The sequence below is a fragment of the Oncorhynchus kisutch genome, linkage group LG12, assembly GCF_002021735.2.
Source record: "Oncorhynchus kisutch isolate 150728-3 linkage group LG12, Okis_V2, whole genome shotgun sequence".
In the NCBI taxonomy this organism is placed as follows: domain Eukaryota; kingdom Metazoa; phylum Chordata; class Actinopteri; order Salmoniformes; family Salmonidae; genus Oncorhynchus; species Oncorhynchus kisutch.
In genome coordinates, this window is record NC_034185.2 from 18,749,288 (window position 1) to 18,773,397 (window position 24,110).

At 43.1% G+C, this 24,110-nt stretch overlaps 1 protein-coding gene across 8 annotated transcripts in view; it reads left to right on the forward strand.

The window, feature by feature from the left end:
- The first annotated feature begins 971 nt into the window (after nt 1–971).
- Nucleotides 972–24,110, forward strand: part of LOC109900652 (ankyrin repeat domain-containing protein 6) — a 29,480-nt gene continuing 6,341 nt past the window's right edge. For 2 of the 8 annotated variants that reach the window (XM_020496379.2, XM_020496381.2), the window contains exons 1-9: nt 974–1,374; nt 12,701–13,040; nt 17,989–18,087; nt 19,459–19,557; nt 20,105–20,203; nt 20,711–20,809; nt 21,262–21,360; nt 21,823–21,921; nt 22,529–22,606. In XM_020496379.2, coding sequence (XP_020351968.1) covers nt 12,915–13,040; nt 17,989–18,087; nt 19,459–19,557; nt 20,105–20,203; nt 20,711–20,809; nt 21,262–21,360; nt 21,823–21,921; nt 22,529–22,606 — 798 coding nt within the window. In that variant the 5' untranslated portion in view covers nt 974–1,374; nt 12,701–12,914. Of the gene's footprint in view, nt 1,375–12,700; nt 13,041–17,988; nt 18,088–18,458; nt 18,843–19,458; nt 19,558–20,104; nt 20,204–20,710; nt 20,810–21,261; nt 21,361–21,822; nt 21,922–22,528; nt 22,607–24,110 lie in introns of those variants that run through there. The other 6 variants (XM_020496377.2, XM_020496378.2, XM_031837049.1 and 3 more) reach the window with 5 other exon arrangements.

A 24,110-nucleotide genomic window follows, 5' to 3' on the forward strand; every position in this document is an offset into this window, starting at 1 on the left:
CACAATAGGCAACAACTAACAGGCAATGAGGGTAAAGGACAAGAGCTAAGAAAAGGAAGCATCTTCAAAGTATTAGGATTGTCTAAGCAATTAGTGTATTGATATGCTACACCTGTCAAGTGGATGGATTATCTTGGCAAATGAGAAATGCTCACTAACAGGGATGTAAACACATTTGTGCACATCATTTGAGAGAAATAAGCTTTTTGTACATTTTGAGCATCTTTTATTTCAGCTCATGAAATAAGTGTTTTAAAGTCACAAGACCGCTTTACAAACTCTCAAATAAAAACTAGATTAATTAAGACGTATTATTCAGGGAATTCTGAACTGGGACTGTGAGACATAGAACCTGGAATGAGAGAATTCCTAAGCCATGATGACAGTCTGGCAACATGTAAACATTCCCCAGAGTTCGGCCAAGCCCTGTTACTGCTCTAACCCCTCACTGACCCCTGACAGGGATCATCCCTGAGCTACTGAAGTAACCTACTATACACACATCTGAGTAGGGAGTTTAGTAAACAACTTCTTATTGAGCGACAGATGTCCATTTCATTCCCTTATGAAATTGGATATCATATGATATATGATACAGTATAGAGACATTTAAATACATAGGCTATCATTTAGTGTTTGTGTAGGATAATGTCAAATGTGCTGGAAAGCCACCCATGTAACAATCTGCTACCTCAGTTTGTAGTTCAAGTAAACATTATGATCCAGATTTGGATAATCTTGCATGCCCCAATTACCTAATTTAGGTGCTTGTTCAGTAGGATTTTGCAAAACTGATTGTTGGTTAATGAAATACCCTCTTTCAGACCCAGAGAAACAGTTGTTAATGGCTGGTTAATAAAGAACTAGGGTTGTAGAGTGTAGACAGTAAGGAATTTTATAGCATGATGAGCCTGTTGAGCATACAATCGAAATGACAGGGATTGCCTTTCACTTTCTAGTAGGAAATAAAGTGACTGGCCAGTTGCTGTCCACAGGCTGGTTGACGCGGACTGGACTGTGTCTCTTTCCAAACAGTTGAATCTTATCAGCGCTCCTTCATTTCACCTCATTAACAGAGGCTGTCACGAGCTATTGATATGTAAATTGGACTGAACGGGCGGTTGTGTCAAGACATACTCGGACGGAGTTTACTTGGGACTCAGTGCGCCTCGCTGTTTTTACTCTCTGCGGACCCTATGTTTTTACTCACTGCCTGGATAAACGGAGCCATCGACGTCGCCTCAAGTTTCTTGTTACCTTTAAACACCCCGCACATACCCCGCACCGCGTCTCGTGCTTGGAATTGGGTTTATCTCCAAAGGATTTGTAATCGGACGGAGAGTTCGTCTGGGGAATTACGCGGGGAACATTTTGGTATGAGCTTAATATCTGCTACTTGTTCAGTTATGTGTAGGCTGATGATGGGTTTTTCTAGCGTATTCTCTATTCTCGAAATTCATTAATAAATATAATATTTGGTTTCTTTTTAATCATGTTCAATCTGAGTCCTGTGTAGCCTAGGCTGTTTCGATCGAATTAGATTTTTTTTGCCATTTGTATTGACAATTTGAGACAGAAATGTATGCCTTTTCAACAGTTTTATGCAGAAGGGGAACCCCCTTGTCTGCCTCCTAGATGGGTAGCCTCCCTAGTAGAATTCCACGTGCCTATGGGTAGCCTACCTGCCATTATGTCATATAAATCCAAATGAATAAAATAGTTGATCTATTTCAGAACGTGAATGCCCTATCTTACATTGGGTGGAGAGAAAGGGAGAAAGTTTCAGATAGAGTGGATAGTTGAAGACGCTAGGAGGTATATCAAAGGAACACGTTGAGATGACCTAATTTTGCATATCAGTGGAATGTAAGAGGAGCTTGTAAGTAAGGGCCTTATCATTATAAATTGCAGGTCGAAGGTAATTACTCTGTTACAAGAAAATAATGAGCAGAAATCCCTCTAGGCTGTACAAAACTCACTGTAATAGAACGTTTATATAAATGTAAAGGGGAAATTCCACTGTAACAGACTGACAATGTGTGTCAAACAAAAAAACAATGATTGAAACTTAAACAAACCATATAACGCTCTGCACAATGACTACTTTGAGCAGTTTTGCTCACTCTGTAAAGGAGGCTACTCAGAATTTCCCTCAACCATCTTAAACTTCTGCCATTCGCCATCATAGAGGGATCATAGCTTTCTTCTGGATTTCATATCAGAGGAAATAACATGGTTTTCATTTAGCTGTAAATAATATCCCAATCAATGTTAATACAGAATGAGTGATTTGAAATCTGTTTTTCTGAGGGTGCTGAATAGGCCTAGTGTCTTGACTTCACTATTCAGTCTTGTGCTTATCATGAAAGCGTTCATGCATGTAGTCTGTGTGTGTAGGAGTTGCCTAGATGTCTCCCTCGCCTGGCCTTCTGCTGGGTTCCCTGGGGAGCTGATTAGCGGGGCCAGTGTGATTTAGAGGTCAGTAGGGCACCTGGTGTGTAATGGGGAAATTATTACTCATAATGGAAGGGGGCCCCATTAAACTCATATGAGATCAGGAAACCAGAGATTATTTTTTACATTGATTATGGTTTTTCTTCCCAGGTGGTGAGACAATGCCTATTATCAGCGTACAAGATAAGTGCTAAGGAAGGAGCCATTTTATGATGGGCTACTAGCCAACTACTGCTTGATGTTTTGTCTTTTTAATTGACATTTTAGGGAATGCAACTCTAATGGGGAGATTGTAAAACAGAAGTGCACTTTTAGACATAAATCATTTTGTAAATTGGTCTTTACTTGGGATTTTAATAGGAGCTCAAGCTGCCTAGTGGGCCATTGAAGGAGCAAGTGAATAGCCTGGTGGCACAATAAAGAAAGATTTCTTCAGTCTTTTGCCTAGCAGGGGATCTAAACCTCTATTGGTTTCTTGAAACAATAAATGCTTGTCATTACCCACAGCTCCTTGCTCTTTCAGCACAGTCAAATCTGCTATCATTAAGTGTTTTAGCGCAGATAACTGAAGAATAGAGAAAATATTGATGTTTGGTCCTTCCTTTCAGAGGCAGGCTGAACAGAGAAGCTGTTAACAAAGCAGTGGTAGCAGGGGGAGTGAGTGTTCTCTTCTGGGGAGCAGGGTGGGCTGCCCCTCAGCTCACACATTAACATTCATTAGTCCTCTCCAGCTGGAGACTGGCTGGAAAGGCTGGCAGTCCCCCTTGCTGTGCACTTGTTATCGTGTGTGTGTGTGTCTGTGCCTTTGTGTCTGTATGTGAGGAGACCGAAAGAGAGAGCTGTGTGTGTGTGTGTGTGTGTGTGTGTGTGTGTGTGTGTGTGTGTGTGTGTGTGTGTGTGTGTGTGTGTGTGTGTGTGTGTGTGTGTGTGTGTGTGTGTGTGTGTGTGTGTGTGTGTGTGTGTGTGTGTGTGTGTGTGTGTGTGTGTGTGAGAGAGAGTGTGTATTTAATGTAACTCATGGGTGAAGAAAATCTTTGTAGACTAAAGCACTAAAAGGAAAGCCTCCATCTGACTAACACAGGGGGCCTTTTCTGTTCAGTGGTCCAGGACAATGAATCCAAATCAGATGATTATGATGACTTGATTGGCCAGTCTAGAGTCTTTGGTCAGTACAGTAGCTTCCCACAGCTGGAAGTGTGTGTGTGTGTGTATTACTGTGGAAGTGCTGGTCTTGTAACGACAACATCCTAAACCTCACTTATTCATTGTCAGTGTCTGCTAGTAATACATTTGATGTTGAGATTATAAGTGCTATATGATGACCAAGATAAGGAGGTTTTGTTATGACCTTGTATCTGGAAGGAAATAGTCATATTTCCTAAGACTAGAAGGTCACTAGGAGTTCAGTCATTGGCCTTTAATTTGGATTAGGACCAACTGTCAGCCTAGAACCCTTTCCATCAAGATACCATCGTTATCTGAGGGGTGTTAAAGGGGGATGTTCTATTGTAGAGGTAAATAGCTTTACTGCCATGTGTAACCTTTATTTAACTAGGCAAGTCAGTTAAGAACAAATTCTTATTTACAATGACGGCCTACCCGGATGACGCTGGGCCAATTGCGCGCCACCCTATGGGACTCCCAATCACGTCCGGTTGCGATACAGCCTGGAATCGAACCAGGGTGTCTGTAGTGACACCTCAAGCACTGCGATGCAGTGCTTTAGACTGCTGCGCCACTCAGGAGCCATACAACATGACCCCAGCATTATCTCCAATCTCACATCTGGCAGCCATCAATCACACACAGAACAGCTTCATTATCACTGTCCAACGGCCTCAGAGTAACAACAGCACACTAGCTAGCCTTGAGCATGTTCTTGCCTCAAGGCAGGGATGGGCAACTTTGATGGGGGTCGGGACCACAAAAATCTGAACTCATCATGAGGGACTGCAGTTGCTCGCAGGCTGACATGGGCTAATTGACTGACTATCAGTGACTGACAACCAGATAACAACTGCTGATGCACAACACCATTTAGAAAGTGCACCTGGTGTATTCTAAATCGCAACAGTATGTTGAGACCGACTGATTTTTTGGGGGGGGCGAAGGGGGGTGGGGGGTTTATCTGAGGGCCTGCCCATCCCTGGCCATCCCTGCATCAAGGCTTAGAGCCCATTTATGCTTTATCCGAAAATGTGGTTGGAGGATCCGTATGGATGGTATGATGCAATTGCGGGATCTTCAGAGGCACACAGAGGCCAAATTGCGCTTTGTACCGCATCGCTGTGCACCTTTCAAATTTTGTAACATTGTGGGGCGCGAGAAGTATGAATGCCATGACTTCTGCAGAGGACATATCACCGTAAATGCAGACATCGGATTTGCCGTGCAGCGCCTTTTAGGCTACACTCACAAGTTGCCCAAAATATACATTCAGAATTGCTTCGTTTGATAGTATTTGATATGATCTTGGAGTGATTATTATTATTATTTTTTTTAACATGATTGTTACCATACAATTTGAGTGACACCATGACAACAATCAAAAGTCCTCCCCTCAGAAATTAACTCCTTAAACTATGTCAACGGTTCCTGAGGCGCCAACCCTGGAAGGACCAGGACTAAAGGCCCTGAAATAGATTTGGGGATTAGTGAACGGGTCAAAGTTTTGATTTAATCTGTCTTTTGCTCTCTCGCTCTCTTTCTCCTCTCTTCTCTTTCTTCTTTCTCTCTCTCTCTTTCTCCTCTCTTCTCTTTCTTCTTTCTCTCTCTCTCTCTCTCTCTCTCTCTCTCTCGCTCTCTTTCTCCTCTCTTCTCTTTCTTCTTTCTCTCTCTCTCTCTCTCTCTCTCTCTCTCTCTCTCTCTCTCTCTCTCTCTCTCTCTCTTTATCTCTCTCTCTCTCTCTCTCTCTCTCTCTCTCTCTCTCTCTCTCTCTCTCTCTCTCTCTCTCTCTCTCTCTCTCTCTCTCTCTCTCTCTCTGCTGGAGGTGGTGTGGGGAAAGACAGATGGCTGAGTTTGACTAAATCCAGGGCTGGGGAGCCAATCCCGCTCTGCACTGAACACTCTTCTCAGTCATCATCCAATCACATCGCTGATCCCTGTTCCAAAACCCACTGGGGAACACCCCTCCAGCATGCCAGATAATTCGATAGATCACTATTTTTTGGGGTCAGACTCTTGTCTCTGCTAACTTCATTACAGACAACAAAGCTGCTTGACCCAAAGGGGGCCCGGCCGGCCGGCCCGGCAGCTCACTGAGTTAGTGAAACTGCTCTAGCAGATACCCTGACACAGACAAGCATGGTCTTCTCTTCCAATCCAGAGACTCATCTCATCTTTCTGTGGCTGTATGGCTTCTTATGTAACCCCCTGTGTCCCCACGGGCGCTAGCTCTGGAAGGTTTATGTAAGAGTAGAGAGAGATCATCTCTGGTACAGTAGAGGTACAGCTGGTCCAGAACATGAAAGGTTAACTCCCTGTGTGAGGCTAGGCTATGCCCCAGAGCGTGCTAAAGAAATACATACTCTTGTTGTGATGAGGTGGATGGATGTGAGCTTAAACAAATGAAGGGAGAAAATGCCCTCACTAATGGGAATGTTAGACAACCGCCGGCAGCTTAGAAATATAAGAGCACAATTGTATGTTCATTGTAGCATGTTGGTTCTATGTCACATTGTGTGGATGTAATGCTGTTGTTTGGAACGGCTCTATCCTGTGCTCTGCTATGTGCATGTCTCAGGTGGAGGTGAGCATCACCCTGACTCACTCTCCAGTAAATGAAGGCCCTGCAGCATTGGCTGGCTCCCCATACTGTTTCTGTTGCCAGGTGTCTGAAAATATTGCGCCCCCCTGGGAAATCCTTTGTTTCTGTCAACAAGAATAGTGTTTGTGGGGTTTGTGACGTTTAAAAGCACACCGTGTAATGTAATAGTAGGAGAAGTTGGGTGTTGTGATGCCATAGCAACACTAGTTTCACTTATCTAGTTCATGTTAGCTATTTTGAACATGGGTAAAAAAGACACTTCTTTCATAGTTACACCAATATTAGGGGTGTTGGCAGCGATAGAGAGTTGCTTCCTTGCAACTGTCTCTTTCAGCCTGCTCATAATCCAGTACCCTGTTTCCTTACTGCTCGCAGCTATATTGATCCTACATTTTTGTTCGATATTCTTAAAACCTCCAACAATTGTCATACAACAGTCCTGAAATCCTCACACTTACCAACAACTTCAGTGGAGTCTAGAACTGAGATAACCTTTGAGCAGCAGAATTCCTGACATGCTTCATGAATATCAAGTACTGTGCACTTACTCAGGTGTGTAGTTTTCTCACTTCTTGGCAGCTGACAACTGACCCTTTAATTCTGACAAAGTTACATTGATGATTAAGAGCAGGATGATATATAGCTAGGAGTGTTAAAACTTGAGACTTTTTCACTATGTAGTATATTTAGGTCTGTAGGCTGCTACATACAGTCAGTGATTCTAACATGTATTTATTGACTCAGGGGTGTGAATACTTAGGAAGTTAGGTATTTCATTTTCAATACATTTTCAAACATTTCTAAAAACATGTTCTCACTTTGTCATTATGGGGTATTGTTTATAGATGGGTGAGAAAAAAACATCTTATTTAATCCATTTTAAATTCCAGCTGTAACTAATATGAATATGTCAGTGGGTATGAATACTTTCTGAAGGCACTGTAGTATCTTCACCATCCCATATTGTACTATTTTTAATAGAATTTAAATCAGTTCAAGAAGGATTCCTTTCATTGTGTAATAACATAGTCATACAGTTGGCGTAGACATGAACTTGGTCAATAGTTTAATCAGATGCGACATTTGTTCATTTGGACAATTTCAGCCACCCAGCTCTTCGCTTTCACAAGGTTTCCTTCTATCTCTAAACAAATGTAGCCTAGAGTCTTGATACATGTCTGATGTCAGAACAACAGCATAGGCTAATGCATGGCAGTGACCCACAGTTTAGAGAGTTATGCCTGGGAGTATTTTGTCTTAACTCTTGTTGTTGCTATTTGACAGTTTAAGAAATAAACGGCATTCTAAGACATTCCAACGTGTTCAAGCTAGTTTGGTGATGACCAGCCTCCTTTAATAAGTTTGACCCCTGTATCACCTCAGTGTCCAACACAAGCCCACCCATCTTCCCATTGGTGTGGATGGAGACCTTCTGAAGACCTGACTTTCCCTCAGATTCACTAGATGCCTCGCTGCCAATCCAGGAATAGATAATACTACACTGAGGGAGGAGAGGGTTAAATCTAGCAGTCGTAAAACATGCCTGTATGAAAAGAAGTTGTTTTTCAGTTCGTCTGATTTTGAAGAAAAAAACATGTCCCCAGGGCCTCCTCGCTCTCAAAACTGGTCTGAAAAACAAAGGGAGCTTGGCATTTTTTTAAAGTTTTGAACCGAGTCCTGAGTTCCTGAAAGGTTCGCACAAAAGCCCAGTTGCCTAGCTGCATGTGAGTAGCCCTGCTCTGCCAGCCTTTTTGTGTGGCTATCTGGCTGAACAGACCTCTTATGGAGACCCACAAGAATGCAGAGAGGGAGAAACTTTCTCCCTGCTTAATTTTATTCATTTCTCAGCTGGCAGGAGGGAGTCATTCAAATGTTACCATAGTGCATTTAGCCACCATTTTAAACTCAAAGAAATGGTCTCTCAAAAGTATGCAGAGGACTCTTCTTTGACTATTTCTAGCACATTCCATCCTGGTACATAGAATAGTAATTTGGGCATAGGCATACGTTTTCTTTCGATTACGACCTTTTCACCTATTCACATTTGAAATGTCCGTGTTAAAGTGTCCCTTGTCAATGAAAAACATTTCAATCCATCTTCAGTTGTGTGTTGAAGTGTCCATGCATGACATTCTGTAGATTGAAAGGGTGTAATACATAGCTTTTCTCACCCTGGGTGGGGTGCATACAACACTGACTAACCCCCCTCAGGACCTTTCATTTTGACTCTGTATAGATAAAGCGGTCTGGAATGTCTTTACCTGTTAGACCCAGACAGAGGAGTTGGCTTCCTCCTTCAGAAGCTTCAGTGTGATGAAATCATTGACAGTTTTATAGCTGTGTGTGGAATGAGGTGTTGGTTAGTATCACAAGAAAATCTGCTCTTGGACTCTCCAGTCAGACTTTTAAATATTGGCCTCATGAAAGCATGAGAGCTCTCTATCTGATTCTAAAGGATTTAAGGTTGAATGCTTGTCTGGAAGATATTCCCCTGTTCAGATTTGAAATTGAAAAATGACATATTTGGGAATCGAAAATATTTTTTATTCTTCTGTTTTAAAGTGACAGAAGATTAGAGGACAGTAAGATGGGCTAGTTGTGCATAATAGATAATGAAGAGTTATAGAAAAGGCACAGTGTTTTCTAAACACCGCAGCAGTTTTGGATCTGCTATGCTTGTTAGACTTGTTAACACTTATCCTAGCGTGATCACCCTTGGCCTGACAAGCATAGTTCCACATGACGGCTACTGTACTGTTTGATCAGAATTATAGCCTACATGTGGTAACTAACTATCTTCAATGAGGTCCCTGGTGTTCAATAGAAAGGACCTGACTTCAATTTTCTATTATTTTAACCTGACAACTGTGGTACATCCAGGAATATCTTTACAAAGAATAGAAAATGAATAGCATTGCAATGCATTCACTGTGCAATGGGTCATTCAAACCAGAGTAGAGAGTTTCATTTCCAGATGCATATGTTTTTATATTTTCATAGACTTAATGATGTTGGCCTGTAGCAATGCAGAACTCTGAAATAACTGTTCCAGTGAACCAACAATAATACAGTCTGTCCCTGTTAGTATGGTGTACAGTGTACATCACACATGCAAAACTGTATTTGTGTGTGTGTGTGTGTGTGTGTGTGTGTGTGTGTGTGTGTGTGTGTGTGTGTGTGTGTGTGTGTGTGTGTGTGTGTGTGTGTGTGTGTGTGTGTGTGTGTGTGTGTGGGTGTGTGTGTGTGTGTGTGTGTGTGTGTGTGTGTGTGTGCATGCATGTTTGTGTGAGATACTTTATTTGCAGAGAAATTATTTCATTAGTTGTGGAACAGTGGTCGAAAAAGTACCCAATCATCATACTTGAGTAAAAGTAAAGATACCTTAATAGAAAATGCCTTAAGTAAAAGTGAAAGTCACCCAGTAAAATACTACTTGAGTAAAAGTCTAAAAGTATTTGGTTTTAAATATACTTAAAAATCTAAAGTAAATGGAATTTCTAAAATATACTTAAGTTTCAAACGTAAAAGTATAAATCATTTCAAATTCCTTATATTAGGCAAACCAGATGGCAACATTTTCTTGTTTATTTAATTTACGTATAGCCAGGGGCACACTCTAACATTCAGAGATTTACAAACGAAGCATGTGTGTTTAGTGAGTCCGCCAGATCAGAGGCAGTAGGGATGACCAGGGATGTTTTCTTGATAAGATGAGAATTTGACCATTTTCCGGTCCTGCTAAGTATTCAAATGTAGCGATTACTTTTGGGTGTCAGGAAAAATGTAAACAGTACATTATTTTCTTTAGGAATGTAGTGAAAAAAAAGTAAAAGTTGTCAAAAATATAAATAGTAAAGTAAGTACTGATACCCCCAAAAACAACTTAAGTAGTACTTTAAAGTATTTTTACTTAATCACTTTACACAACTGTTGTCAAAGTAGATTAGACTCAGGGGATCTGATAGGACATGCCTCTTCCTCTCCAGATCGGAGCTGAACAATGAGTGTTCACAGGAAAATAGTTATGACTGTTTGTTCGGAATCTCTCACTTCCTCTAGAAAGAGGGATAATTGAGCTAATAATGAGCTCAGGTTGGTCTCATGTTTCAGAGTCGTATCCTTGGACATGTAAGGTGCCTTCGGAACAAGAGAATCTCATGAGACGAGATGGAACAGCCCTGTCTGATACCATTATTCCCACTTAGATTTTCAATTGAATTCCCCAAACAACAGTTCTTTATGACAGTGACACTTGAAGTGAACTTAGAGAGGAACTGAGAGTTAATAGGTGAAGTTGTGCCATGGCCCATCCCTTCCTTCTGTAATGGTTGACAGAAGTCAGAGATTACATAGAGCTGGGTGCCGTTAGCTGTGTCAGGATGCACCCACCTTGATGCTTTACAGCGAGCGGATCAGATGGCCCCCAGATCAGAGGTACCTGAAAGGGATCTTTAATCGGAGCGCTGTATCAGACTCACCAACACGAATCCAGTTAATTGGGTCCAGTGTGAGGGACTGTGAGAAACTCCATTAAAGCCACACTGGTAGAGGAGCAGGCCAGCCAGCTCCTTTTCTCTCACTCTACACCAAGGGGCCAGGATAAAAGGCCTCTGAGCCCTCAGAAGCCCCCACTGAGAAGAGATGAAACCTTTGCTTCCAGCCAGCAGAACCCAGAACAACCATATGGGGATTAGATAGGTATCTAGCGTATATCCCTGATGAAACAGATGTTTTAAAGTGTTTCCACAGACTTATGATCTATGGCTGCAGTATAGCCTGCTTGTCTAAGTTATTTAGCCCTTCAAAGAGATTTATCTAGACTCTCTGTTTAAGTTGATAGGAAGTGGGGCTAAAGGAGACAGACCAAACTATCATTAAGACATAGCATGACTGGTTTGGTTATTTTGTCCCCCTCTGTTCTCTCTTAGCTATAGGTGGTGCCTGTGAAATAGGTGTGACCGAAACCTTATAGTAGGTGTGCTGGACCAAGCGGTAGACTGAGATTCCTTAGCATTACATAATTAGGACCTGTACTTTACAGGATTACATGGTGGGCTATTTCATAATGTAATGCTGTTTCTCCTTGGTATATATATTCAGCTGTCCCTGGAATGTAAAGTTTTAGATTTACCAGCCCATTAACTTAACTTCTTGGATCATTGCATTTCATTCACCTGCCTCCATTGATAGCACATATAGATTGAAACGGAAGCAATGATACACGTGTAAATATTGGACGATCCTTTGTGTCTTCGTGTATTATTTTATTCTACTGAGCCATTTACTTTATGTTCCAATTCTTATATTTTCTTATTTATTATTGTTGTTGGATTGTCGAGGAACCTGCAAGTAAGCATTTCATTGGATGGTGTATGCCATGTGTATCCTGTACATACGACTAATACATTTGAAGCACTGTAACCAGATAGTGAGCGATGTTAAGACATGTAAATAAGGACTGCTTCCTAACCACTCCTAAGAGTGGGGGGGGGGGAAACAATAGGCCTGCATTGAAAGTATGCATTGACATGCTATATTATGCGCACATCCTTTTGTCTTGGTATAGCCTTCTCGGGTATATCTTTACAAACCCATATAATGTCTATGGGGCTGAATGGAAGAAATCATTATTTTGTCATATTGCTTAATGTGGCTGTGTCCTCTGATACTTGAGAAGATAGCTAGGTGACCTCATCACCTGTCATAATGATGGAACAAACGCATAACAAGCTGTCAGACCACCATTAGTAACTTCAACAAGCACACATACTTAGTCTAAAATTACAATGTACCATTTCCGCTGCAGTTTACTCGGTTTCAACAAGCATGACCGAATACAGCCTGGAGGATGCTCAGTCTTATAATTTAGCTAATAAGCTACATTGAGTACCTTATACTGCGTTTCACCAATTGCTGGCGTGGTTAATCGTGAGCTAGTTCCTCTGAGTCAGGTAGAAACATTGACAGATTTGACAGCTCAACACGTTGATGGGTTGTAATGATGGTAGGAACTCCTGGAAAGACAGCCTTTTTTCCAGTGAGTCACTCTGCCTGCGGTCACACCAACTCTCACTCAACTTACCGCATAAGTCTGACTCCTGTGGTTGGTTATGGCTGTTTTTATTAGCTTTTCTATGGCGTTGTGTCTGATGGTATGACATAAAAAGTGAAAACCAAAGTGTTTGTATGGATGGCACTCTCCTCTGTTGTTGTTGATCACTCCTTTTCAACATGTATAAACTAATTTAAAAGACATAGCTATTCTACAGCTGCTGTCTCCCCAATAGGAAATGGTCTGTTTTCCCAATTCCCACAGCTGGATATAGTGGGCTAGGTAGCTAGTAGCAATGATGCAATCATCATTGAAATCTCAATCTATTCCCCCCATTCCCTCCTGGCTTCCTGTTTGCTAGTCTTCTACACTACCATGTGACATGTGCTAGCTTGTTACCACCACATGTGTTTCCTGTTCTCTTGCAGGCACTGAGGATGACATGAGGGAGCCAACCTGGGAGTGTCCAGAGGTCCAAGCCCTCTCTTCTCTCCTCTTCTCCTCTCTTTCTGCCCACTACCCCTGTGTGTGTCGGTGATGAGTTAGTGTGGGTGTGGGTGTCAGCCCCCCCCACCCCACCCCACCCCACCCTCTCCTTGGAGCACCGCGTCTTGGAGACAGTGCTTCACTTACCCTGCTTACATGAGCCAGCAGGATGAGGCTGCGGTCCTCGCACTGTCCGAGCGCCTCCTCGTAGCCTCCCACAAGGGCCAGGCTGACAATGTGGTCCAGCTCATCAACAAGGGCGCCAAAGTAGCTGTCACCAAGGTGAGTGGAGCAGAGGAGGTGGTCTCCTTGTGTGTTTATCACACGTTTGTCTTTTTAATGTGTATATAAGTAGTAGTCATCATCCTTTTTTCCCGTCAGATGTGTGGGTACTGTGTCTAGGCATTCGCCAATATGGGTGGATTTGTGTGGGTACTGTGTCTGTGTGTAGCCACTCGCCAATATGGGTGTATTTGTGTGGGTACTGTGTCTTACTCAACTGCAGCCTCATTGGGCCACCAGGGCAACGACCATGGGCAGATTTATGTGTATTGTATGGTTGTATCTGTATTTCATGCTCTGATTAGATCCCCTCTACAGCACAATGTAAAATGGTTAGTGGGACTAGAGGAGCATATGACCATATTATAATCCTAACTGATTCTTGGATACACTAATAGGCATATACAGTGTATGCCTGTTATACTGGTCGGTGTGTAAAACTACCATGTTTCACCACAGAATGTCAGTAGGTCTATTTTACAGGAAGGAGCTGTTGGAATTTTGAGTATTTGGAAAGGAATAGGAATGCATTGGCGTTGATGACAAATGAACAGGTCCGTGAGGGTCTCTGTCTGAGGCTGACCTTAACCATGTGTGTGTCACGTCATGCACATTCCATGTAGCCACAAGCTTGTGCACTTAAAGGACCAGAGGAGGAGGTCAGTACAAATGCAAGAGTGACACATTTAATATAGACCGATGAAATTCAGTATGTTCAGCTGGAACCAACAGTGTTACCACAATATGACAATAACGTATCATCATTACATGACTGGGCTTTACAGAATGTGTGCTGTCAATTTGACAGTGAATCTATCTTGAGCTGTCAGTTTTGGGGTGTTTGCTGAGAGAGTCACAGCTAGACGTGATTGATTGAAGTCATGCGCTACTGTAGCAGTCCTGTCTGTCTGTGAAGTGAATGGTCTTCCTTTGTGTCTCTGTCAGAGCAGCTCTGGTACAGACCTGAGGTGTTGAGGGAGATCTTCCTCAGATCTCCAGTCTTTATCTTTATAGACTGCAATGTGATACTGGTCAATAAGGCAGGCAGAGGCATTTTTTATTGAGCCTAATACATTTACTTCCTCAATAACAGGACATGTCTCTTGGCAGAAGCTTTTCTTCTCTGCTTTCATTCCTCTTGAATGTATCAAGCTGCTGCACATTTTGTTTCAGGAAATGAGTTCATAATTCTTATAGGGAGGACATTGTTAAATGCGCAGCACTTAACAGTTGCGTGAGTGAAATGTGAATAAATGACTGAATAAATATGACCATTTATCTTACATGGCTACATTTGTTAGGCCTCTCTGACTCTTTGATAATATTGTGATTGGCTCTATTTTTATTTTTTGGCAGTGAGCCCTAATAAATACTAAGCCCAGGAACATGAGGATTACATTTCAGTTGGAATTGCCTCTGCTTCAGGGGAAGGGAGTAGTAGTGGGGAGTGTGAGGTAAAGTGTCAAGTGCTGGATGGATGGTTTAGTTCCTCAGGAAGATAAAAACTGTTTTGAGAATGAGAAAGAGAGGAGTTAGAATATAACGGGGCGGCAGGTAGCCTACTGGTTAGAGCGTTGGACTAGTAACTAGAAGGTTGCAAGATCGAATCCCTGAGCGGACAAGGTCGTTCTGCCCCTGTTAACCCACTGTTCCTAGGACTTCAGAATTTGTTCTTAACTGACTTGCCTAGTTAAATAAAGGTAAGATAAAAAAAAAAATAACCAGTTGTGTGTCTCTCTGAGGTCACACCAGGCCACAGAATAGAGAGCAGGCTCAGTCCATGTCCAGCTACAGTCTTCTGGGATAAAAGAGCAGACCTCACCCTGGGCCTATGACTGGTATTTACCTGAGACAATTCCATGGCAGCCCTCCAAGCCTGGCCCAGTGAAATTCAACCCCTGCCTGGCCCTAGTGAATACCAGGTAGTGTCAAGCCGCACCCATGTAGCACGCCAGCTTCCCCTGCTGAAGGAACTGTGGCTTCTCCTGTCTCTCTGTTTAATGGAGCGCTGTGAGGGTGAGGTGTTAATGAGGGGGTTGCGTTGATGTAGTTCTTTGTGATTGCAGTCTGTCAATGCACACCTGACCTCTAATTACATTGTATTAACTCAGACAGATAATTCAAAATGGCTGCCAGCTGCATGTTTCTGGAGAGGAATTCTGCAGCACACAGACAGCACCAGGCTTCCCAAAAGAATGGACCAAGAAAAACATCTAAACAAATGTATCTTTCGTCTCTCTTTATTTCATAATTTTCCTTCAATACTGAAGAGGCTGAATGTATCTCGCAGGAAAAAAGCATCAAAGCAAGTGTAACAGTGCCCCCCTGTCTCTGTATGTAGAGGCCATCTATCTGATGCTGTCTGGTTCAAGTTTTAATGTCACATGCACAAATACAGTGAAATGCCTCTCTTGCAAACTCAAAACCCAACGATGCAATAATCAAAAACAATGTATTACTTGAAAAAACTACACAAAAAATAAGAATAGGAAATATGAAATACACAATAAAGTAAGTAAGCAAATAAGCATACTATATACAGGAAATATATTTTTTAAAGTCAGTTCCAATACCATATTTACAATGTGCAGGGATACTGGAGTGATGAAGGTAGATATGTATAGGGGTAAGGGGACTAGGTAACAGGATGTCAGATAAACAGAGTAACAACAGCTAGTATGTGAGTGGGTATGTGGGTGTGTAGAGTCAGTATAAATGTATGTGCATATTATATGTAAGTGAGCAGATGATGGAGTGAGGGTTTGTGTGTGTGTTGGACTGACAGTGTGTGTGACTGTGTAGGGCCCTGTGAGTGTGTAGGGCCCGTGAGTGTGCTAAGAGAGTGTGCTTAGTGCAAATATTGAAATAAAAGATACAAGGTAAACTCAGATAGTTTGTGTAGCTATTTTGTTAGCTATTTATCAGTCTTATGGCTTGGGGATAGAATATGTTCAAGAGATTGTTGGTGTCAGACTTGATGCACCGGTACCTCTTGCCGTGCGGCAGCAGAGAAAATAGACTGTGGCTTGGGTGGTTGGAGTCTTTGACAATTTTCCGAGCCTTCTTTTCACACCGCCTGATATAGAGGTCCTGGATGGCCGGGAGCTCGGCCCCATGCGATCGAAGGCGGTGCTATTGCCATACCAAGCGGTGATGCAGCCAGTCAATTTGCTCTCAATGGTACAGCTGTAGAACCTTCTCAGGATTTGAGGACCCGTGCCAAACTTTTTTGCATGGGTCCTAATACAGTCTAATACAGTTGTCACTGTATTAGACTAAGCATAGGTGATTTGATGATGTTGAAATGTTGAAGTTGAAATTGTGTTGGAAAAGTGGAGGCAGCCCCTGTTATCTTTGCGACTTGCGGTAACTCTCCGTGGTTCTAAATCAGTAGTTGTTAGGTAGTCCCAAAATGTTGGAAACATTAACTTGCTTGACCAAGTTAATGCACAGTAACTGTTTGTTACATGCAATATGTTTTGTGGATTTTACCGGACAGAAGCTGCCCTCCGGTTTTGAGATTAAACAAAAGTGTGGTTGAATTTATTCTGCCTCTGTCTTCTTATTGTCTCGGACTTTAGGCCTACAATATATATCATGGTCGCAAGGCATATGAACTAACAGGTTATAGAGCAAACAACACAATTATTACAACACATAGGTTCCCTAGTGATTTTACCCACGCATCGCTGCTGGTTAGCACACAGCTGCATTTTATTTTCTCACTTCCAGATAGTTACTGTGCTTTACTGTAGCCTATGGGGAGAGATAGGGTTATGTCTCTTGGTATAAGGCTTTAGGATTTACTGAGATCATTTGTTTACATGAACTTAACTCCAGATATCTCTTAAGTACACTTTATATTCAGTTGTTATAAGAAAAGGCACATTTCATAAAGAGTATCTGCCATGTCTAACCTTACCTAATCCAACACAGCATGTGATCGTGGTGTCGAGTAGCATCACTGATTTAGCCTGGCAAACAATCCATTATTACTATAGAAAGATAAAGATAAACCTCCAAAAACTGTAAAGTCACATTTGCTCCATAGCAGGCTGCAGGTCCCATAATGGTTGGCCTTAGAGCCGGAGGATATGGGCAGCTAATCCATAAGCAGCTGTAGAGGTTCTCTCTCCATCCTAGCTTCTTTTAAACCATCTGTGGATTAAACATTTGTTTGTTTACTGGCGACTCATTATTCAAATGGGACAGATTGCGTGCGGCTAACTGCTGTGCCATGATGACAGAGCCATGTGTTAATGAATACGATTGCCCTGTAGACACATTGTCAGTCTCTCTGTGTCTGATATGCAGTCTGGTTGGGGACACTGATATACAGTTTGGTTGGCTTCAGTTGGGGACACTAATATACATTCTGGTTGGCTTCAGTTGGGGGCACAGATATTCTGTCTGGTTGGCTTCAGTTGGAGGCACTGATATACAGTCTGGTTGGCTTCAGTTGGGACACTGATATACAGTCTGGTTGGCTTCAGTTGGGGATACTGACATACAGTCTGGTTGGCTTCAGTTGGGACACTGATATACAGTCTGGTTGGCTTCAGTTGGGACACTGATATACAGTCTGGTTGGCTTCAGTTGGGGATACTGACATACAGTCTGGTTGGCTTCAGTTGGGACACTGATATACAGTCTGGTTGGCTTCAGTTGGGACACTGATATACAGTCTGGTTGGCTTCAGTTGGGGATACTGACATACAGTCTGGTTGGCTTCAGTTGGGACACTGATATACAGTCTGGTTGGCTTCAGTTGGGGATACTGACATACAGTCTGGTTGGCTTCAGTTGGGACACTGATATACAGTCTGGTTGGCTTCAGTTGGGGATACTGACATACAGTCTGGTTGGCTTCACCTGCTGTATCTCTCTTCAGTTGTTGTGCCCCTCTCTTCTGTGTCTGTGTGTGAGAGTCTATGTTCTGTGTCCGCAGTACGGCAGAAGTCCCCTGCACCTGGCTTCCTACAAGGGCCACATCGAGGTTCTGCGCATTCTGCTGAAGGCCGGCTGCGATCTTGACATCCAGGACGACGTAAGACTGTCTGTTTATATGCTGCCTTTCATTTGCTCTTTCCATGTTTCCAGCTTGCACTGCAGTCATGACTGTGAAAAGGAATGTGTGTGTGGACCATTGCTTTGTGTTCTCTGTCGTTGCATTAGTGTCGCTCAGAATCTTCCCAAATGAACATCACACCCATATTACACCATGTAATATTTATACCCATATTACACCATGTAATATTTATACCCATATTACACCATGTAATATTTATACATTCACGCAAACAAACTCCAGAATGTTTAACTTAGACATTTAAATGTGTTCCAGGTCACCTTTTAAACACTCAAATGACACAATTGTTTGAAGGGTTTGATTCTGGTTGCTGGTCTGTTTGGTTGCAGTGTGGTTTCTCCTGCGTGCGGACACCTTTTCTATTTCTCTAAGACTGTCACAGTAGTATTGTAATGACCTCCAGTGACCTAGAGTGGGATTATTTGGACTGCCATGTTGAGGGATACAGCAGCCCTCCACGGGGCTCACCCCCTGGGGGGAGGTCGTCCCCCCTAGCCCTCCCCAGTCCCACACCTACAGATAACGGCCCAAACCTCTGGCGCTCCCAAATTCTCTCCATCTGGTCAATGAGCTCCCGATCCCGAATGGGCAGCAGCGTGTCCCCAGCCACCAATGGGGTGAGTGGCCCCGAGAAGGAGGAGGGGAGAGAGAGACGGCAGTGGAGGAAAGCTGCTGGGACTGGGCCTGGGAGATCAGGGAGAGTGAAGAAGGAGGTTAGAGAAAAGCTCTTCAGCACGCCTCTTAGTTATCTTGCTTGGAATGACCAAACTAAACCCCACATCCTCCTCCGGTCACAGGAAGCAGCACTTCTTTTTGATTTCTCTCTTCCACCCTTCTCATGATATGTCAAACCTGGCCTGCTAAACATCACTCTGTTGAGCTGCTGTGAGAAGGGTTCTCTATGTTTGCAGGAATTCCATTTATGGTAGAACATAAATGAGAGCTGGGCTGAACTGAGTGCTTTTGCCTGCTGCTTCTGTGGTTGTGTTCACTGCTTTGTATGGAGGATGCCCATTGTAGTATACTGTGATAGTATGAAGGCTTATCTGATGTCATACTGCAGTGTTGGATGATTGTTGTAACATCATTGTTATTCCTTGTGTTAATAACAACCTGACACTTTGTTGGATGGATGATGTACTCATTGTGAGAGAGCCTACTAAAACGTTAAGCCATCATATTGAAGTCAGAAGGAATTAACTACTGCCTTTTGATATTGTATTCATCATTGACCTCTGAACTAATTGTTGATGTGTGGATGGGAAAATAACCCCCTAACTGAGCTCTGTATGTGTGTGTATGTGTGTGTGTGTGTGTGTGTGCATGCAGGGTGAGCAGACAGCCTTACATCGGGCAGCCGTGGTGGGAAACAGTGACGTTATCTCTGCCCTCATCCAGGAAGGGTGTGCTCTGGACAGACAGGACAAGGTACATATCACACACACACAACAGCGCTCACACAGGGCTGAAAGCAGAGCCCAATGGCACTCACTCAATGGCGTAGAGGGATTTTAAACCCCCAACAAACTGTCAGACAGCACTAACGCTATTTGACAATCTGTAGAGATTGTAATTGGCTTAACCCTCATTCATTCCCAGAGAAGGAAATACGATGCGTCCCAAATGGCACCTTATTCCCTATGGGCCATGGTTAAAATAGTGCACTAAAAAGGGAATAGGGTGCCATTTGGGATACAGGGCCAGCCCCATGGAAGTCCATGCGGATAGAAAGAGTGTATATTGTTACAGAGGTAACAGCCACTCTCCAGCTGCCACACCTGGTAGAGCGAAAGCAAAGCCACACTGACCCTCTAAAGGAAACCAGAGCCTGTAGGCCTCAACACATAACCTCCTACTTATCCTGCTATGTCAGCTATTTTGACTGAATGAAAACCAATAACAGGGTTGTCTAGTATGATAATCCAGAGGTCAGGTGGTAGATGTGTAAAGCTCTTGACTGTGTTCGTTATTGCAGGACGGTAACACTGCTCTGCATGAGGTCTCGTGGCACGGCTTCAGCCAGTCTGTCAAACTGCTGGTTAAGGCCGGAGCCAACGTTCACGCAAAAAACAAGGTAAGTCTACTGCAAATACTGTAGATGTGATTGGTTATGAAACAGGCAGTGTTCTAGTAGGTCCTGTGCTGTGACAGCAGACTATTATATGACTGGAGAGCTTTTAGTGTTCAATAGGGCACACCAGGTAGCCTAGTGGTTAGAGCGTTGGGCCAGTAACCAAAAGGTTGCTGGATTGAATCCCCGAGCTGTCGTTCTGCCCTTGAACAAAGCAGTTAACCCACTGTTCTCCGGTAGGCCGTCATTGTAAATAAGAATTTGTTCTTAACTGACTTGCCTAGTTAAATAAAATAATAATGTCTGGAATGGAGTGGCATCAAATACATGGAAACAGGAATGGCATGGAAACAGGAATGGCATGGAAACCATGTGTTTGATGCCACTCCATTTGTTCTATTCTGGCCATCAACCTCCTGTGAATACAGCTGCAAATAGAAATATGTTCCAAAACGTTATCTCACTATTAACCACAACCCCTGGTGTCTGTCTGTCTTTCTGTCCATGTAGGCAGGGAACACAGCCCTCCACCTTGCTTGTCAGAATGGCCACGCTCAGAGCTCCAAGGTCCTGCTGCTGGGTGGGTCCAGGCCTGACAGCAAGAACCATGTAAGTCCTCTTCCTCTATGGTTGGCTAGTCTATGGGGCACCGTTTGTAACCTGCTGTATTTTGTGTGAAAGATTAATTTCGTGGCACAAAATGTTGCTTGTTACCCCACAGTACTCTTCCCATGGTATATCTGAACCACGGCGTAGGAAATCCATGCTGACACAGAAGCCTTTCTACCACCGCAGAGCAGTTTGCATGCTTAAGTAGTCACTTAATTATGAAACTACGTACCTCTCTGTGCTCTACTCTGCACTTCAAACCTAATCTCCCCTCATGGGTGAACTGCTCTCAGTCAACAACAACAGAGGAAGTAGCTCTGTGTCGTTCATTTGTCCTCGAGTCACTTCCCTGTGCCATTAAAAACGCTCCTGTCTTTGATTGCTTTCCCAACATCTGTGTGAATGGAAACTCAAGCTGTGTGTGGTGGTGGTCTCTCTTCATTGTGTTCCAGGTAGGTGACACTTGTCTGCATGTAGCGGCCCGCTACAACCATGTGTCCATGCTCCGCATCCTCCTGGGAGCATTCTGCTCCGTGGCAGAGAAGAACCAGGTTAGTCTGAGCATGTGACTGACACTACTTTCACACAGAGGCCTTTACCTTGTTTTTGGGACATTTGAAGGGGTTGTGTATCCAGCTCGAGACCCTGCTGTGACACTCTCTGCTTTCTGAGAATGTCTATCATTTTTTTTGTAAAATGCTATTGTGATGCATGTACAACTACTATGTGAATGTACTTCAGTAGCTTTTATTCTTTGAATGTAAAATATAATTGTTGTGTGAATCATATCTTTGTCAAAGGTCCTTCACTTGATTTAACCTAACTTAGTCTTAGCATTGTGCAGTAAACCTACTGGATATAGTAAATATATGGCTGTATTTAGGTTTTAATAGCACAGAGCAGGGACCGTATAACATTGTTCTGTATTTGTTTCTTGATGCGTAAAAATCCAACGGAACATTCAGTATGCTAAGTCTCTCTCTCTTTCTCCCTCTCTCTCTTTTCTGGGCAAGGCTGGGGACACACCACTGCATGTTGCAGCTGCGCTGAATCATAAGAAAACAGTGCGGCTTCTGCTGGAGGCAGGAACAGACAGCAGCATCCGCAACAACGTGAGTAAAGTGCCTCCGGGGCCCGGCCCTACTGTGTTCACTATGCTCTGGAGCAGTCATGCACTTCTAAAGGCCCTCTTCATCTTGACTAATGTCACCGCTCTCGAGCCAGTGGTGTAGTTTTTCACTCAGTTAAAGCCACGCAGACTTTGATGAGTAATAGTATACTGTTCAAGAAACGTTTTGGCATACTGACAACTGAAATATCTACTTGGAAATACATTTGTATATTTGTCCTCAACTCAGTGCCATATACAGTTGAATCATTCATCCCTAAGTAGGTCTGCGTCCCAAATGACAGCCTATTCTCTATATCCCTCAAACTTACCTCTGGACCTCCAAGCCAGTTTCACTGCATTTTTTCATTGTTCCCATCTAGTCAGGGACGTATTTAGGCCTGTGACACCAGGTGTGTGCAATTAATTATCAGGTAGAACAGAAAACCAGCAAGCTCCAGGCCTCATAGGGAAAGAGTTGAATACCCCTGCTTTATATAGTGCACTACTTTTGACCAGAGCCCTGGTCAAAAGTAGTGCACTATAAAGGGAAAAGAGTTCCATTTGGGACACAGTCTAGGTGTTGATTGACCTCTTGTCTGTGTGTGCAGGCAGGCCAGACTGCACTGGACCAGGCCAGAGAACACAACAACCCAGACGTAGCCCTTCTCCTGACCAAAGCACCTCAGGTGAGTACAGGTTCACCTAGTCTGACAAGCAGGGGCAGCCAAGCAGTGTTTATCACCACCTCACACGCCTGCCTTATCTCGCTATATATTTATATAGAAACACTCATGCTGCCAACTGTGTTTGGACTTGAGTTACGATACTTCAGGTGTTTATCTGACTTCATTCCTGTGGGTTGGCAGTAAAGGTGTTCCTGCATCAAGTGCAAGTATGGGCAGAGTCCTTGGGAGACGACCATAGATACCAACCATCACTGATTTATCAATTAACTACTTACTGATTCAACCATCACTGATCTATCAATTAACTACTTACTGATTCAACCATCACTGATTAACAATAACTAGTTACTGATTCAACCATCACTGATTAACAATAACTACTTACTGATTCAACCATCACTGATTAACAATAACTACTTACTGATTCAACCATCACTGATTTGATCATTTGAAAGGGGGTGCGTGCTGGTGGCAGGGAAGTCAGACGCAGGAGATCGAACTTGGTATAAACGGAGCAGTTTAATAAGTGCTCAAAAACCCCGAAAACCAAAATATACAAAATAATATAAGTGGGTACAAGTACAAAACCCGTCGCATACCAGAACATAACTTGCACATTGCTTACTAACAAACAATCACCAACAAGGACATGAGGGTGAACAGAGGGTTAAATACACAACGTGTAATTGATGGCATTGGAACCAGGTGTGATGGAAGACAAGACAAAACCAAAGGAAAATGAAAAGAGGATCAGCGATGGCTAGAAAGTTGGTGACTTCGACCGCCGAACGCCGCCTGAACAAGGAGAGGGACTAACTTCGGCGGAAGTCGTGACATCATTTGAATTTGATCCATTGTAATTAGCTAGGATAGTCGTAAAACTGACTATCCTACCGATCCTTGACCTCGGCGATGTCATTTACAAAATAGCCCCCAACACTCTACTCAGAAAACTGTGCCATCTGTTTTGTCACCAAAGCCCAATATAATAACCACCACTGCGACCTGTATGCTCTTGTTGGCTGGCCCTCACTACATATTCATCGTTGCTAGGTAAAGCCCCGCCTTATCTCAGCTCACTGGTCACCATAGCAACACCCACCCGTAGCACGCACTCCAGCAGGTACATTTCACTGGTCATCCCCAAAGCCAACACTTCCTTTGGCCGCCTTTCCTTCCAGTTCTCTGCTGCCAATGACTGGAACGAATTGTAAAAATCACTGAAGCTGGAGGTTTATATCTCCCTCTCTAACTTTAAGCATCAGCTGTCAGAGCAGCTTACCGATCACTGTACCTGAACACAGCCAACCATATTATTACTTACCCTCTTGCTCTTTTCCACCCTACTTGCACATCATCATCTGCACATCTATCACTCCAGTGTTAATGCTAAATTGTAATTATTTTGCCTCTATGGCCTATTTATTGCCTACCTCACCACTCTTCTACATTTGCACACACTGTACATAGCTTTTTCTATTGTGCTATTGACTGTACGTTTGTT